The 14,849-nt window shown below is 47.4% G+C and overlaps 2 protein-coding genes across 2 annotated transcripts in view; both read right to left on the bottom strand.

Annotated features, from left to right (window-relative positions):
* Positions 1-14,849, bottom strand: part of MAP2K2 (mitogen-activated protein kinase kinase 2) — a 42,053-nt gene that overhangs the window by 19,781 nt on the left and 7,423 nt on the right. Inside the window, exons 2-7 of the mRNA XM_083594770.1 lie at positions 11,601-11,811; positions 9,911-10,057; positions 6,621-6,698; positions 5,520-5,571; positions 4,508-4,632; positions 1,873-2,086 (exon numbers count right to left, since the gene is read on the bottom strand). Coding sequence (XP_083450896.1) covers positions 1,873-2,086; positions 4,508-4,632; positions 5,520-5,571; positions 6,621-6,698; positions 9,911-10,057; positions 11,601-11,811 — 827 coding nt within the window. The remainder of the gene's footprint in view (positions 1-1,872; positions 2,087-4,507; positions 4,633-5,519; positions 5,572-6,620; positions 6,699-9,910; positions 10,058-11,600; positions 11,812-14,849) is intronic.
* The window catches only part of TNFAIP8L1 (TNF alpha induced protein 8 like 1), a 155,847-nt gene continuing 149,659 nt past the window's right edge, over positions 8,662-14,849 (bottom strand). The window contains exon 3 of the transcript XR_014543364.1: positions 8,662-8,771. The gene's annotated coding sequence lies outside the window, so the exon portion shown is untranslated. The remainder of the gene's footprint in view (positions 8,772-14,849) is intronic.

Here is a 14,849-nt window from a genome sequence, read left to right on the forward strand (position 1 = left end):
GGCAGCTGTTTACCAGCTCCATCTGGTACATAGGCTGAGACCCTATCTGCCTGCGGACTGTCTCGCCAGAGTGGTGCATGCTCTGGTTATCTCCCGCTTGGACTACTGCAATGCACTCTACGTGGGGCTACCTTTGAAGGTGACTCGGAAACTACAACTAATCCAGAATGCGGCAGCTAGACTGGTGACTGGGGGCGGCCGCTGAGACCACATAACACCACTCTTGAAAGACCTACATTGGCTCCCAGTACGTTTCCGAGCACAATTCAAAGTGTTGGTGCTGACCTTTAAAGCCCTAAACGGCCTCGGCCCAGTATACCTGAAGGAGCGTCTCCACCCCCATCGTTCTGCCCGGATGCTGAGGCCCAGCGCCGAGGGCCTTCTGGCGGTTCCCTCATTGCGAGAAGCAAAGCTACAGGGAACCAGGCAGAGGGCCTTCTCGGTAGTGGCGCCCGCCCTGTGGAACACCCTCCCACCAGATGTCAAAGCGATAAACAACTACCTGACATTCAGAAGACATCTTAAGGCAGCCCTGATCAGGGAAGTTTTTAACGTGTGATATTTTACTGTATTTTTGGTTTCTATGGAAGCCGCCCAGAGTGGCTGGGAAGGCCCAACCAGATGGGCGGGGTATAAATAATAAATTATTATTATTATTATTATTATTATTATTATTATTATTATTATTGCCCTCCAGGTGTTGCTGAACTTCAACTTCCATCAGTCCTAGCAAGCATGACCAGGGTGGGAATAGCAATATAGATTGATGCAATGCATTATACACAGGGCTGCCTCTGAAGACGGTTCGGAAACTTCAGCTGGTGCAGAATTCAGCGGCCAGGTTGCTCACCGGAGCAAGACAGTTTGACCATATTACACCGATCCTGGTCTGACTGCACTGGCTACCGGTTAGTTTCCGGGTCCAATTCAAAGTGCTGGTTTTGACCTATAAAGCCTGAAATGGCTCAGGACCGCGATACCTCAAAGACCGCCTCTTTCCAGATGAACCTACCCAGATCATCTTCCGATGCTCTCCTTCAGGTGCCTCCTCCTCGAGAGGTTCAAAGAGTAGCAACACGAGAACGGGGCCTTCTCTGCAGTGGCTCCCTGTCTGTGGAATGCTCTCCCCAGGGAAGTTTGCCTGGCGCCTTCACTATACACCTTTAGGCGCCAGGCAAAAACATTCCTTTTTAACCAGGCCCTTGGTTGATCCGATTTACATCCTATGCCCCTTTAAAATGTGTTTTTTGAGGGAGGGGGGTGCTATTGGGTTGTTGTTTTAATTGTTATTATTGTGGTTTTATACCTTGATTTTATTCTGCGAACCGCCCTGAGACCCCCAGGTATAGGGCACTACACCAGTACCTCAGGTTAAGTACTTAATTCATTCTGGAGGTCCGTTCTTAACCTGAAACTGTTCTTAACCTGAAGCACCACTTTAGCTAATGGGGCCTCCTGCTGCCGCCGCACCGCGATTTCTGTTCTCACCCTGAAGCAAAGTTCTTAACCTGAAGCACTATTTCTGGGTTAGCAGAGTCTGTAACCTGAAGCGTATGTAACCTGAGGTACCACTGTATATAAATCCAGTAAATAATAATAATATAGCAACACTGGGAGGGGCAGATGCTCCGCACACCTGATCTAACCAATACACTGAACTGCCTCAAGACCTCTTGTGAGCATTCACAGAGGTTTTCGGGAGGCTGCTGTCAGGGCTCCTTCGTCTGGTCCAAATTAACTTGGCAACGCTAACCTAGAGCGATCAGACCCAGTTTCGCTCTTGCACCCTGCACTGGGAAACAAGTCCCAGTGACTAAAACGTGACCGTCAACAACACCTCTCCCCGCCCCCTTGTCCTCATACAATGCCTACCGCTAACAGGGCGTCCTGGGGGCCTGGGCCGTGGTGAGATGCTGTGGGATTCCCCTTCTGCCCCATCGAACACGGGGCGGCCGAATATCGCTTCCAGTTCCTTGGCATCTGGCGGAGGGATGGGATACCTTCCAATCGACAGCTCCACCAGGGAGAGGCCCATGCTCCAGATATCAGACTGGACCGAATAGTGAGTACCTTGTAAGCGCTCAGGCTGCAAGCGGTCAAAACAAGAGAGGTGGGTTAGTTTGGGCTTGAACAACCACCAACCTCAAGCCTGACTTGAAATGGTACTTTGAAGACTGTTGCCTAGTCCGGATGAAGGAGTGGGCGACCTTGAGAAATAATGAGAATTTTGGAATTAAGGCGGCCCCGGGCTTTCGGAATTGCAATGCCTGTAAAAAGGCAGAAGAGATCACCAGCCAAAGAAGGAACCAATCATCATAGCCAGACCTCCTTTCTTCTTTTTCCTTTGTGTAAGCAAATATTAAGAATGGGAACTGCACTACAGTTTGGGATCAGCACGTTTAATTCTACCCCCTAAGTGGCCAGCGAAGAATCTCTTACTTTGCGTCGTCCATCACTAACGTTGGAGGTACTATTTGTATTCCTCAGCAGCATGTTGTTTCTGCTTATTGCAATGCAACCAATGGCAAGTGTTCTTAAATATGACTCTCTTCTCCCCGCCAATACAGTATATACCCGCATCCTAAGCGTATTTTAACTTGCGTGATTCTAACGACATGTGGGCAAGGTGAGGGTGCACCTGCGGGATCCTGTGGGAAGTTGGATTATCCTGCGCGATCTCGCAAGAGCACCCCCAGCAGTAACAGATATGGCATGCCTACCGCAGGAAGCAAAGCCAGGAGCTTAAAACCTGTTTTTGTAATGCCAAGCAGCTCTGGGGCTGGCAAAGATTCTCTCCCTCCCCTCCCCTCCCCATCTGCCTTATAGAAGATACAGTGGTGCCCCGCAAGACGAACGCCTCGCAAGACGAAAAACCCGCTAGACGAAAGGGTTTTCCGTTTTGGAGGCGCTTCGCAAAACGAATTTCCCTATGGGCTTCCTTCGCAAGACGAAAGCCCATAGGGAAATCTCCAGGACAGCGGGGAAGCGCAGCGCGTCTTCCCCACTGTCCTCGGACCTCCTCCGAAGGCTGGCGGTGGGGCGGAGAGACCTTCTCCCTGTGCCAGCCTTCGGGTGGCTGTCCTGAAGACTTGCGGTGGGAGGAGGGTTTTCCTTCCCACCGCCAACATTCAGAATGCTGTTCTGAATGTTGGCGGTGGGGAGGAAAAACCCTTCTCCCACCGCAAGCCCCGGGAACAGAGGAGAAGCGCTGCGCGCCTTCCCCTCTGTTCCCGTACCTGTCCTGAAGGCTTGCGGTGGGGAGAAAAGCCCTTCTCCGCACCGCCAGCCTGGCAAGCGGTCTCCATAGGAACGCATTAATTGATTTTCAATGCATTCCTATGGGAAACCGTGCTTCGCAAGACGAAAAACTCGCAAGAAGAAAAAACTTGCGGAACGGATTAATTTCGTCTTGCGAGGCACCACTGTACGCTGGCTAGCCATGGGGTGGCTCCAATTATGGTAACACAATTTTACACGATTTTCGTGCATATATATTACCCTTGAAACCGAACCCCTGTGGTCAACTGTCCGTCCAATCCACACTTTGCTATTGTTTCACCACCTCTGTTTTAGTACCATCGTATTCATTCCGAATGAACTTACCCGCCATTTATTAGATAGCCTTGAGCTGACAAACTTCGATCATCTCCACCTACAGCAAACTATAAACACCACAGGGCTTCCACAGATCTTTCTCAATTCTCAAAAAGTCCTTATGAAAATAAAATTCATAGCCAGGGAATCCACAGCCCATTTGGATCAGGGAGAAAAGCTTAAAAACATAAATACTAGAGTTTGGGGTTTTTGGGAAGGGGGCATTTTTTAATTTTTTTAAAAAAAACCATTAGTTGAACTTTACAGTCATCAAACTTTCTTGGCCCATACCAATGACTACATACGTTAAATATATACTGTACTTTTTGCTCTATAAGACTCACTTTTTCCCTCCTAAAAAGTAAGGGGAAATGTGTCTTATGGAGCGAATACAGGCTGCGCAGCTATCCCAGAAGCCAGAGCAGCAAGAGGGATTGCTGCTTTCGCTGCGCAGCGATCCCTCTTGCTGTTCTGGCTTCTGAGATTCGGAATATTTTTTTTCTTGTTTTCCTCCTCCTAAAACTAGGTGCGTCTTGTGGGCTGGTGCGTCTTATAGAACGAAAAATACGGTAATTTAATAAAGTGATACCTGAGAATGAAAATGTACCCAGTATCTGCAGCATGGTATTAACAGTCGTAAGCATGGTATTAACAGCTGTAAGACAACACATCAGGGATGGGGCAGCAATGGCCATCCAGATGTTTTCAGACTGTGACTCCTATTATCCCTATCCACTGGGCTGGGCTGAACTAGGGCTGATGGGAGTCTAATGCCACCCGGTGGGGGCCGCCGGTTCTCCAAGCCCCCAACTGGGTGCTGCTCAAATGTATCACCTTAGGAGCCACCCACTTCTGATGCAAAACACACACACATAACCAAAGGTGGCACAACAAACATAGCAAAGGGACCTACGGACATATAGGAGCGAGTGCCCACGAAGGAATTCGCCATGGAGTCGATCAGCTGGCCGCTGACTCCAAAATCACAGAGCTTAATCTCTCCCCGGGAATTCACCAAGATGTTAGAAGGCTTCACATCTGAAAATTGATTTTTGAGAGAAAAGACTGAAAGGAGGGGAAATGTCAGTGTGTGTGCAATTCAAGCAATGGGGGGCAGCCCTTAGTGAAGGTTCTACACACGCTCAAGGCATTCAGCTTTCTGTTTTTGTTTTTAATGAAAACGAATGAATGAATGCAATTTCCTAGCCATCATGGCTATTCAACAATTTTCGCCAACATGCTGTTCTCCATATGTTGACAGACTACTTCTCCCATCATCTCTGTCCATTGGCAAAGTTAGCCAATGGAAGCTGGAGTCTGATAACACCTGGAGGGCAGCAGCACATCTAGGAAGGCTATGTCTGATTGAATTTTGGAAGCACTGAAGTCCTGCAAAGCAGCCAGGGCCTTTTCAAAGATAAACACACAGCAACTCAGAATGGAAAGTGGCTGGGGGTGGGAGAGAGGCCTTTGAGAGCTGCTGCCAATCAGTATGGCCTTCTGGCAACTGTACCTCAACCCAACACTCATGGTAGTACTGGCGGTGTTCGAATCACACATACGGCTGGAGCAAAACGGCTTAGCATCCACCCTTCCCAAACTTGCTCCCAGGACTCAGTTGAAGTCCCATTATTCCTGATGTCCAAATGAATGTGGAATTCAGATACCCCCCTGTCTGTTAATCGTAGAGAGCAAGTGGGATGTAAACAAGGAATCCTTGGCATGTTCTGGCACGACGGTGCTTGCTTGGTTGTTCCAAGCCTGACTCAAGCCAAAATGGAGCTCCAGAAAGAGAGTGGTTTGAAAAGTCAACGCCTTGAAACACAATAAGCGTTGAAACCAAGTTTACGTATGTCCACTGCGCTTGTGGAATCTGGGTTCCCACGGCACAAAAGACCCTCCCTGTGTTCCAGCTGCTCACTCACCTCTGTGCATGATCTGGTGCTTCTCTCGTAAGTAAGCCAATCCTCGCAGAACCTGGTGATGTGGCGGGGGAAAGGAGAAGAGAGGAGAAGAGAAAGGTCAGGGCGCCATGAGGATTTGGAAAGCTGAAGGCTTTGCAGGGTGGAAATCAGGCTCTTCTGGATCAAGGAAGACAAAGGCTGCCAAGTGTTGGCCAATGCAACAGATTGCAAAAGAGGAAGGGAGGCTGTGCCACCTTTTCTTCCTCCATGGACTGACTGGTTCCCTCTCACCATACTGGCTGGTCCAGAAATAACCAGATCCAATTATGTTCAGGTTCCCACTCCAAAATTTCGAGTGGGGCTTGAGGGGGCAGACGTATTTGATGTTTCTGCTCCTTCCCCATTCCTCCCCTCTCATTTCATTCTGTTTGGGCCAGAACCTTTCATGGGAATTTACGTTTCTCTGAGCCCCCACTATAGATCTATGCTTGGGTCTTGCCACCTCAACAATTGCCCTGCTTTTTCATCCATCATTGCCCATTTTTTGTTCTCCTTTGACTATAACCTGCATTTGGTCGCCTAATCCACTTGATTGACTGACACTCACCATTGAAATTAATGGAGCCAAATTAGTCATGTCCATCAAATGGGCCTAATCTTGAGCAGGACTGACATTAGATAGAGGCAATTTCCCCCCTCCATTTGGGGAAGTTCTCTTCCATGTTAAAGGAGGGAGCCCTCAAAACCATCACAGGAGTTTCACTTTTATTGCCTGATCGGTTTCAACAGTTTAAGGTAAGGAAGAGCAGCCGACAAACTCGATGAACCTTTGTTCCTGAAAAGTGGTTATTAATTATTGTTAAAATAATTCATGCAACGCCTTTCATTTAGAGAAGAAGTACGAAGGCAACTGGTTATTTTTTAGACACCCTGTAAGCAAGGGGGGGAAAGAATTGTTATCCTTCTCTACTTCATCAGAACTGAGCTGCTAATACAAGTGTACTTTGGTTTTTGAACAGCTTAGTTCTCAAACATTTTGGCTCCCGAACGCCGAAAAGCTGAGCCTATTTTCTTTAAACAAGCTTTTTTTTTTTTTTACGAGGAAGGCAACAGCATACTCACCGCTATGCTGACTTTCCCCAAGATATCCTCAGGAATTCTCTTGGCTTCTTTCAAAACCTGATCTAGGGAACCTCCATCCTAAACTCAGAGGAAAAGAGACCAGCTGACATAAAGTAAGACATTGGCCATAACCACAGTTCACATCCTGCGCAAGCCAGGGATTCCTGTATGGATGCAGAGTGCTAACCCATCTCTTCCCCAGACACAGGCATGGTGCAAAGGTACATGGTGTACATACTCCCCAGCCGCAGCCAAATTTTACTGCTAATTGAAACTTTTCTTCTCAAGCATTTTTATACCTCGAATCAGTAATATCATTTTTTACTTCCTCAGGAAGGGGGACCTTTTAACACTTTTTTTTCGCGCAGTGAGAAGGGAAAGGGCATTTTCAATTGTGACTCCCCACTTGCCACCTTTGTTGGCATCTTTTCAACAACAGGTAAAGGCTGACCTTGCTTCCCAGGCGTCTGATGGACTGACCCCAGTTAGTTCTGCAATTAGCAGGCCCCTAAAACTTCCTGTGGTTGTTAAGGGGGGTTGTTTTTGCATCTTTGTGTGTGTGTGTGTGTGTGTGTGTGTGTGTGTGTATTCCATGAATTGCTGGTGTTCTGTATCAATCTGTTTAAAGGTAAAGGGACCCCTGACCATTAGGTCCAGTCGTGGCCGACTCTGGGGTTGTGGCGCTCATCTCGCTTTACTGGCCGAGGGAGCCAGAGTACAGCTTCCGGGTCATGTGGCCAGCATGACTAAGCCACTTCTGGCGAACCAGAGCAGCGCATGGAAACGCTGTTTACCTTCCCGCCAGAGCGGTACCTATTGATCTACTTGCACTTTGACGTGCTTTCGAAGTGCTAGGTTGGCAGGAGCAGGGACCGAGCAACGGGAGCTCACCCCGTGGCGGGGATTCGAACCGCCGACCTTCTGATCGCCAAGCCCTAGGCTCTGTGGTTTAACCCACAGCGCCACTCGCGTCCCTATCAATCTGTTTACTATTTAGCTAATGTTTTGCATAACTTATTAATGGTATAATGTATTTATGTTTTTATATGTGTTGTGGTTTGCTTGGAGACCTTTGGGTAACAAGCAACTGCTAAGTCTAAATCAGGCATAGGCAAACTCGGCCCTCCAGATGTTTTAGGACTACAACTCCCATCATTCCTACCTACAGGACCGGTGGTCAGGGATGATGGGAATTGTAGTCTCAAAACATCTGGAGGGCCGAGTTTGCCTATGCCTGGTCTAAATGCTGTTGCTGCTATTACTACTAATACCATTACTACTAATAACAGTTGCCCATTGTGGCTCAGGCAGCATATTATTTCTGTGTCACTTGAATTTGGCAAAATGCAGAATTCACAGCATACCAGTGACCACCGAACAGGTCACCAAATGGCAGCAGCTGCTGTAAACTATGTAAAAGGAACCAAGCAATAGGGAGATGACCCCCCTCTCGCTGCCAGATCCTGCACTAGATCTGCACTTGCCTTACGGTTGACACAACTGGCCAACATCTCTCAATGTCTACTGCAAGAACCGGCCTATTTGCAGAGATCTGCAAGAAAGGCTCTGACCTCACCTTCAGGATAGGCAAGTGGCTGGCAGGAACAAGGGTGTTGCTCTTTTCTGCTGTGGCATTTCAGAATACAGAATATCCACCCTAAGCAAATTTGCCTGGCACCCAAGTTACCTCATTACAAGCCAAATGCTTCTCTCTCCCAGTACGTTCTCTCCCAGTACGTTTCCAACCACAATTCAAAGTGTTGGTGCTGACCTTTAAAGCCCTAAACGGCCTCGGTCCTGTGTACCTGAAGGAGCGTCTCCACCCCCATCGTTCAGCCCGGACACTGAGATCCAGCGCCGAGGGCCTTCTGGCGGTTCCCTCATTGCGAGAAGTAAGGTTACAGGGAACCAGGCAGAGGGCCTTCTCGGCAGTGGCGCCTGCCCTGTGGAACGCCCTCCCAGCAGATGTCAAGGCAATAAACAACTGTTTTACTTTTAAAAGACAACTGAAGGCAGCCCTCTTTAGGGAGGTTTTTAATGTCTGATGCTGTACTGTTTTTAATATTCAGTTGGAAGCCGCCCAGAGTGGCTGGGGAAGCCCAGCCAGATGGGCGGGGTATAAATAATAAATTATTATTATTATTATTATATCTCTTTCTCTTAACGGAATGAAGGGACTAATTTTGACCTTTGTTTCATAGCTGCTCTTAGTTCTGCCTATCATTAAAAGAAAACCACTTGTGTATGCATATATGTGTATGAGTAAGCCATCTTGGCCATTATTTTGATTGAGAGGTGGGGCGCGTATCTTAAGAAAATAAAATAAAGCACCGGCGTCCTTTGCCATCCACTAAATCAATGGCTAACAACACTGGAGACCTGTAAGCAAGCCAGGGCGATTCTCAAACATTCTATTTTATCCACCTTGCCCACAGCATACATTATTTTATACAAATCTCTGATTCTTAAAATGAAACAAAGCTAAAAATGCACAATCTGAAAGAGAGAGAGAGAAAGAGAGAATGTAGCAGATGGCCCTGATCTCGCCTCACAAAAAAGTTGACAAGGTAAAGTTCGCTCTTGTCTGCAGAATGTATTGAGAGATCACAAATACAGCCCACAGAAGTGCATTCCAAACCTCTGAAACGGCAATTTGAGAAGACACCACTTCTTGCAGAAACTGATCTGGTCTCTGAACAAGCTGGAACTTGAATTAGGGCCTCCCCAGCTGACCTTAAGCGTCAGGGAGGTTCATATGTGAATAGCCACTCCCACAAGGTTCCCAAGACCTTTGCAAGAAGGGGAGAGATATGGCTTGATCAAATGGGGAAAGAACCTGGGTACAGGTATAAGCAAGAGTCGAGACTGGAAAACACACTGGCCCCTATTTAGCCCCCCAAGGTCATTGCTGGTGTCTGTGAATCAGAGACATTGTCTTCATTCTGCGCAAGGCTTGCTTCTAGAAAAATAACACGGTGCTGGCAGCTAGGATTTTAATTCTCTCCCCCCTCCCCCCCCCCGCCAGCACTAGGAACATCTTCGGGGTTATATAATTAAGAGCAGAATTTTTTAAAAAGACATGGAGTGCCAGGCACACAACAAGCAGCCAGTGCAGAAACTCAAGAGGAAAACACAAGAATTGCTACACATTCAAGGCAAGAACGTTATGCTGCTTCTGCATGCCCTAGATGGAAGGATTAGCTACAGTCAGAGGTTGATGCTCTGACTGGTGCTGAACAGGGTATCTGTCTTGCTTAAGAAGGTGGGAGAGAAAAACAACACTGACTTACCATATGCTCCATACAGATGCTTATCTCTCCGTCGCTGTAGAAGGCGCCATAGAAACCCACAATGTATGGAGAGTTACACTCGTGAAGCACCTGGAGCTCGCGGATTATCTGGTTTCGGATGGCAGGTTTGATCTCCAGGTGAATCAGCTGTGGGGAGAAGAGGGAGGGGGTGGGGAATGAAGGAACAAAGGGGATAAAAGGCTGCACCAAGAACTACAGTGGTACCTTGAGTTAAGAACTTAATTCATTCCGGAGGTCCGTACGTAACCTGAAACTGTTCTTAACCTGAAGCACCACTTTAGCTAATGGGGCCTCCTACTGCTGCCGTACCACCGGAGCACGATTTCTGTTCTCATCCTGAAGCAAAGTTCTTAACCTGAAGCACTATTTCTGGGTTAGCGGAGTATGTAACCTGAAGTACCACTGTATTTCCATATTGCCACCCAAAGGCACTTTAAAGAGAAACTCCAGCCCCTTTTTTCAGACAGCTGAACAACACCAATTGCAAACCGTGGGAAGAAGAGGGGGAAACTATATGTTGCTTCAGGAATGGTTCACCACGGGGGGGGGGGGGGGGGGAGCCAACAAACTGAAGGAGGACTGATGGGGGAAAAAGTGTATTGGCTGTATTGCACCAAACGTGTCATGTCAATTTTTAGAGACAGGGTAAATAAAAAATTGTCCAGTGGCACCTTAAGAGACCAACTAAATTTGTTCTGGGTATGAGGTTTCGCGTGCATGTTATACCCAGAACAAACTTAGTTGGTCTCTAAGGTGCTACTGGACATTTTTTTTTTATTATTTCAACTGCGTCAGACCAACACGGCTACCTACCTGAATTTAGAGACAGGTGTGTGTGTAAAAGAAAACAGGGCAAGAAGTTAAAGTGTCAGACCAGGTCTGCATTCAAGTCCCCACCCAGCTATGAAGTGAGCCACTCACTCTTATCTCAGCCAAACATATTCCGTGAGATTGCAGAGACGACAAACTCAAGGAAGGCGAACCATTGTATGCTACCCTGACAAGCTCATTTTTGGGGGGGATGCAATATATATACAGGAGGCGACTATTATAGGTGCATCCAATTGACATGCAAATGCTGGCACATGGGTCCTTTTGGTCCCAGAAGTAGGCAGAACAGGGGCATAACGGGGCAGGAGGGAGGCTTATATGTGCTCCACTGATGGGGGGCCCTGTACAACGAACAAACAAACTGATTAAAGACACTAGAAAGATACAAATTCAAATCTTTTTCAAGCTAGCCCAGAAGCTTTAATACAGTGGTACCTTGGTTTACGAACTTAATCCGTTCCAGAAGTCCATTCTTAAAGCAAAGTGTTCTTAAACCAAGGCGTGCTTTCCCATAGCAGCTGGAGACTCAGTTTACAAATGGAGCACACTCAACGTGTTCTGCTTCCAAGGCAAAGTTCACAAACCAAAACACCTACTTCCGGGTCTGCAGCGTTCTTAATCCAAGTTGTTGATAAACGAAGCTGTTCTTAAACCAAGGTGCATTAAATGAGGTGGCTGGTGACAACTCAGGCTACATGCCTGCTAGATTTGGCTCGCCCCCACAGAATCCTCATCATAGATTTACTGGTTACGGCTCAACTGTTTCTTGCCACCTCTGCAGATGCCCCCAAACATTTGGTCACACTGGATGAGACATCACCCTCCTCCTCCTCCTCACCTTCCGTGCCATGATTAGCCCTGAGGGTTTGTGTTGTACTTTGGTGACCACTCCACCATTACCGGCTCCCAGCTCAGAAATCCTCTCGAAATCGTCATCTTTCAGCTCTCCAACTTTGGCCTTCTGGGTGAGAAAAGCCTCCAGCCGTTTCTTCTGCTGCTCATCCAGTTCCAGTTCTTCCAGTTTCTTCTGGAGGTCAACAAGATGTGCTCTTCAAGGAAAGACGGGAGGAAACTGTTGAGGCTCCCGGGATTCCCAGTCTGTCCCGCTGCTTCTACCAAAGCCTGAGAAGTGAGACTCTTTGCCGGCCACAGATTAATCCCCTGGGCCCTGCACATAAACTGCCATGGCAAATCACTCTATGTTGTCACGACCCTCAAAACTGTGGTGCCAGAGTCTAGGGATTTTTACTATGTGAGATTGGCTTCTAACTATTCATTGCTGACTCCTAGGAAACTGAAGTACTATCAACTTATTTGGTAGTATTCCTGAAGGGGCTTATCTAGCAAGACAACATGTAAGGAAACTCAGCGATCTCTCTCCAGCTAAGTGTGCTGAGTTGCAACCCACTCTCTAACAATGGCCATGAAGGTGTAAAGGTGATCCTACGTTACGCATTGTGGTGAAGGAAAGCTGTTTTGGAGAGAGCGCCTTTTACCCCCCTTTTCTTGCCCAAATGCTGCCAGTTGAGCCTTACTCTCCAGCACACCCTCCTTGTGTGTTTTGTGCATTAAGGGTGCATTCTGAAATTCCCACAGCAGCAGCAGCTCTTCCGCACAGGTCGAATTTATTCTTCCTAAGAAGCAGCCCTCAACTCCATTGTCTGGGCTTCCTGATCAGATCTCACTTTCTACACCAACTGCCTCCCCCAGAAAATCTGATTCTCTGAAGTCGGAATGCAAAGCCTACATTTGGATCCCTGGAAACGATTCTCACTCCAAGGCAACCCTCTTCAATGTTCCCAGCCCCTCTGCCAAAGCTAACCCTTCATCACATTCATGACAACTCTCTAGACAAGCATTTCCCACATAATCCTCTCTTAGGAACCTATAAAGCTACCTTGTACTGAGTCAGACTATTGGTCTATCAGGCTCAGTATTGTCCTGGCTGGTAGCAGCAGCATAGGATTTCAGCCCAACCTGAAGCCTGAACCCAGGACCCTCTGCATGCAAGTCAGAGATGCTCTACCTCTGTGCTATGGCCCTTGCCTTCAACTCACTTTTTGACTTCCTCTACCCTATTCCCATTTCATCATGCGAAAGGCTGGACTGGATGAATCCCAAACCGGAATTAAGATTGCCGGAAGAAATATCAACAACCTCAGATATGCAGATGACACAACTTGGATGGCAAAAAGTGAGGAGGAATTAAAAAACCTCTTAATGAGGGTAAAAGAGGAGAGCGCAAAATATGGTCTGAAGCTCAACATCAAAAAAACGTAGATCATGGCCACTGGTCCCATCACCTCCTGGCAAATAGAAGGGGGAGAAATGGAGGCAGTGAGAGATTTTATTTTCTTGGGCTCCATGATCACTGCAGATGGTGACAGCAGCCACGAAATTAAAGGACGCCTGCTTCTTGGGAGAAAAGCAATGACAAACCTAGACATCGTCTTAAAAAGCAGAGACATCACCTTGCCAACAAAGGTCTGTATAGTTAAAGCTCTAGTTTTCCCAGTAGTGATGTATGGAAGTGAGAGAAGGGCCATAAAGAAGGCTAATCGCCGAAGAATGGGTGCTTTTGAATTCTGGTGCTGGAAGAGACTCTTGAGAGTCCCATGGACTGCAAGAGGATCATATCCATTCTGAAGGAAATCAGCCCTGAGTGCTGACTGGAAGGACAGATCCTGAGGCTGAGGTTCCAATACTTTGGCCACCTCATGAGAAGAGAAGACTCCCTGGAAAAGACCCTGATGCTGGGAGAAGTTGAGGGCACAAGGAGAAGGGGACGACAGAAGACGAGATGGTTGGACAGTGTTCTTGAAGCTACCAGCATGAGTTTGACCAAACTGCGGGAGGCAGTGGAAGACAGGAGTGCCTGGCGTGCTTTAGTCCATGGGGTCATGAAGAGTCGGACACGACTAAACAACAATGAAGCCATTTCTCGGGACTGTGGCCGCTGTTGCCTGCTGACAGCTTCGAGGAGCTGCAGGTAACAGCCGAGTACAGAGTGAGGACCAAAGGTGGATAAAAGACCCCAGAAGGAGCACTACCCAGAAGTACTACCCCCTCTCCTAACACCCCATACGCCCCACAGTAGGAATTATATAGACCAGGCAGTCCAAAGTTTGTTTTGGGCGCCTAATCCGGCCCTTTGGTTATCAGTTATCAGGTTAGCTGTAAGTTATCAGGGTAGCTGTAAGTTATGAAAAGCACGGCTTTTCCTTCATTTTCATTGTGATTAAATGCCTGCCATATCACAATAAAACAAAAAATGCAAAAGTTTAACCAGGTAAAAACATACTACGAATGAGATCTTTTTCACTGCCCAAGACCTTTGAAGATACGCACAAAAGACATTATTACCAACAGAAAGTCCAAAGGTCCAAAGCCAGAAGTTAACATCATCCATATCTACCAACATACTCTCGATGTACTGTAAGGATGTTTTTTGATAGATGTTCAATAAAGATGTACCAGATGATATAAACGGAGCCCAGCAAGTCTTGACCCCTAAGCAGTTTAAATGGACGAGTAATGTTTACAATGCAATGTTCCGTAAGGTTTGACACCATTGGTCTACAGAGAAGTCCTGAACTGTTTTCCAACGACAAGTTATAGCAGATGAAAAGCAAGGCCTTTTCTACTGCTGTGCCCTTCTCCCTAAGGTCGCTCATTCCGGCAACTTACTCCAGTAAGCTTCTAAAAAAAAGGAAGAAAAAGAAACTGAAATCCTAAGAACGTACGAAGCTTTCTTACACTGAGCCAGGCCGCAGGTCCATCTAGCTCAGCATAGGCAACCTCGGCTCTCTAGATGTTTTTGGGACTACAACTCCCACGATCCCTAGCTAACAGGACCAGTGGTCAGGGATGATGGGAACTGTAGCCCCAAAACATCTGGAGGGCCGAGGTTGCCTATGCCTGATCTAGCTAATACAACCCCAGGGCTGGGAACCTGTGGCCCTCCAGATCTTGCTGGACTCCAACTTCCATCAACCTTAGTCAGCATGGCCAATGGTCAGGTATGATGGGAGCAGACCCTGTGATCACCATCTTTGTCACATGCCCCCTCCACAAAAGGGGGCTGCGG

The sequence above is a fragment of the Podarcis filfolensis genome (genome assembly GCF_964270895.1).
Source record: "Podarcis filfolensis genome assembly, chromosome: 18".
NCBI lineage: Eukaryota > Metazoa > Chordata > Lepidosauria > Squamata > Lacertidae > Podarcis > Podarcis filfolensis.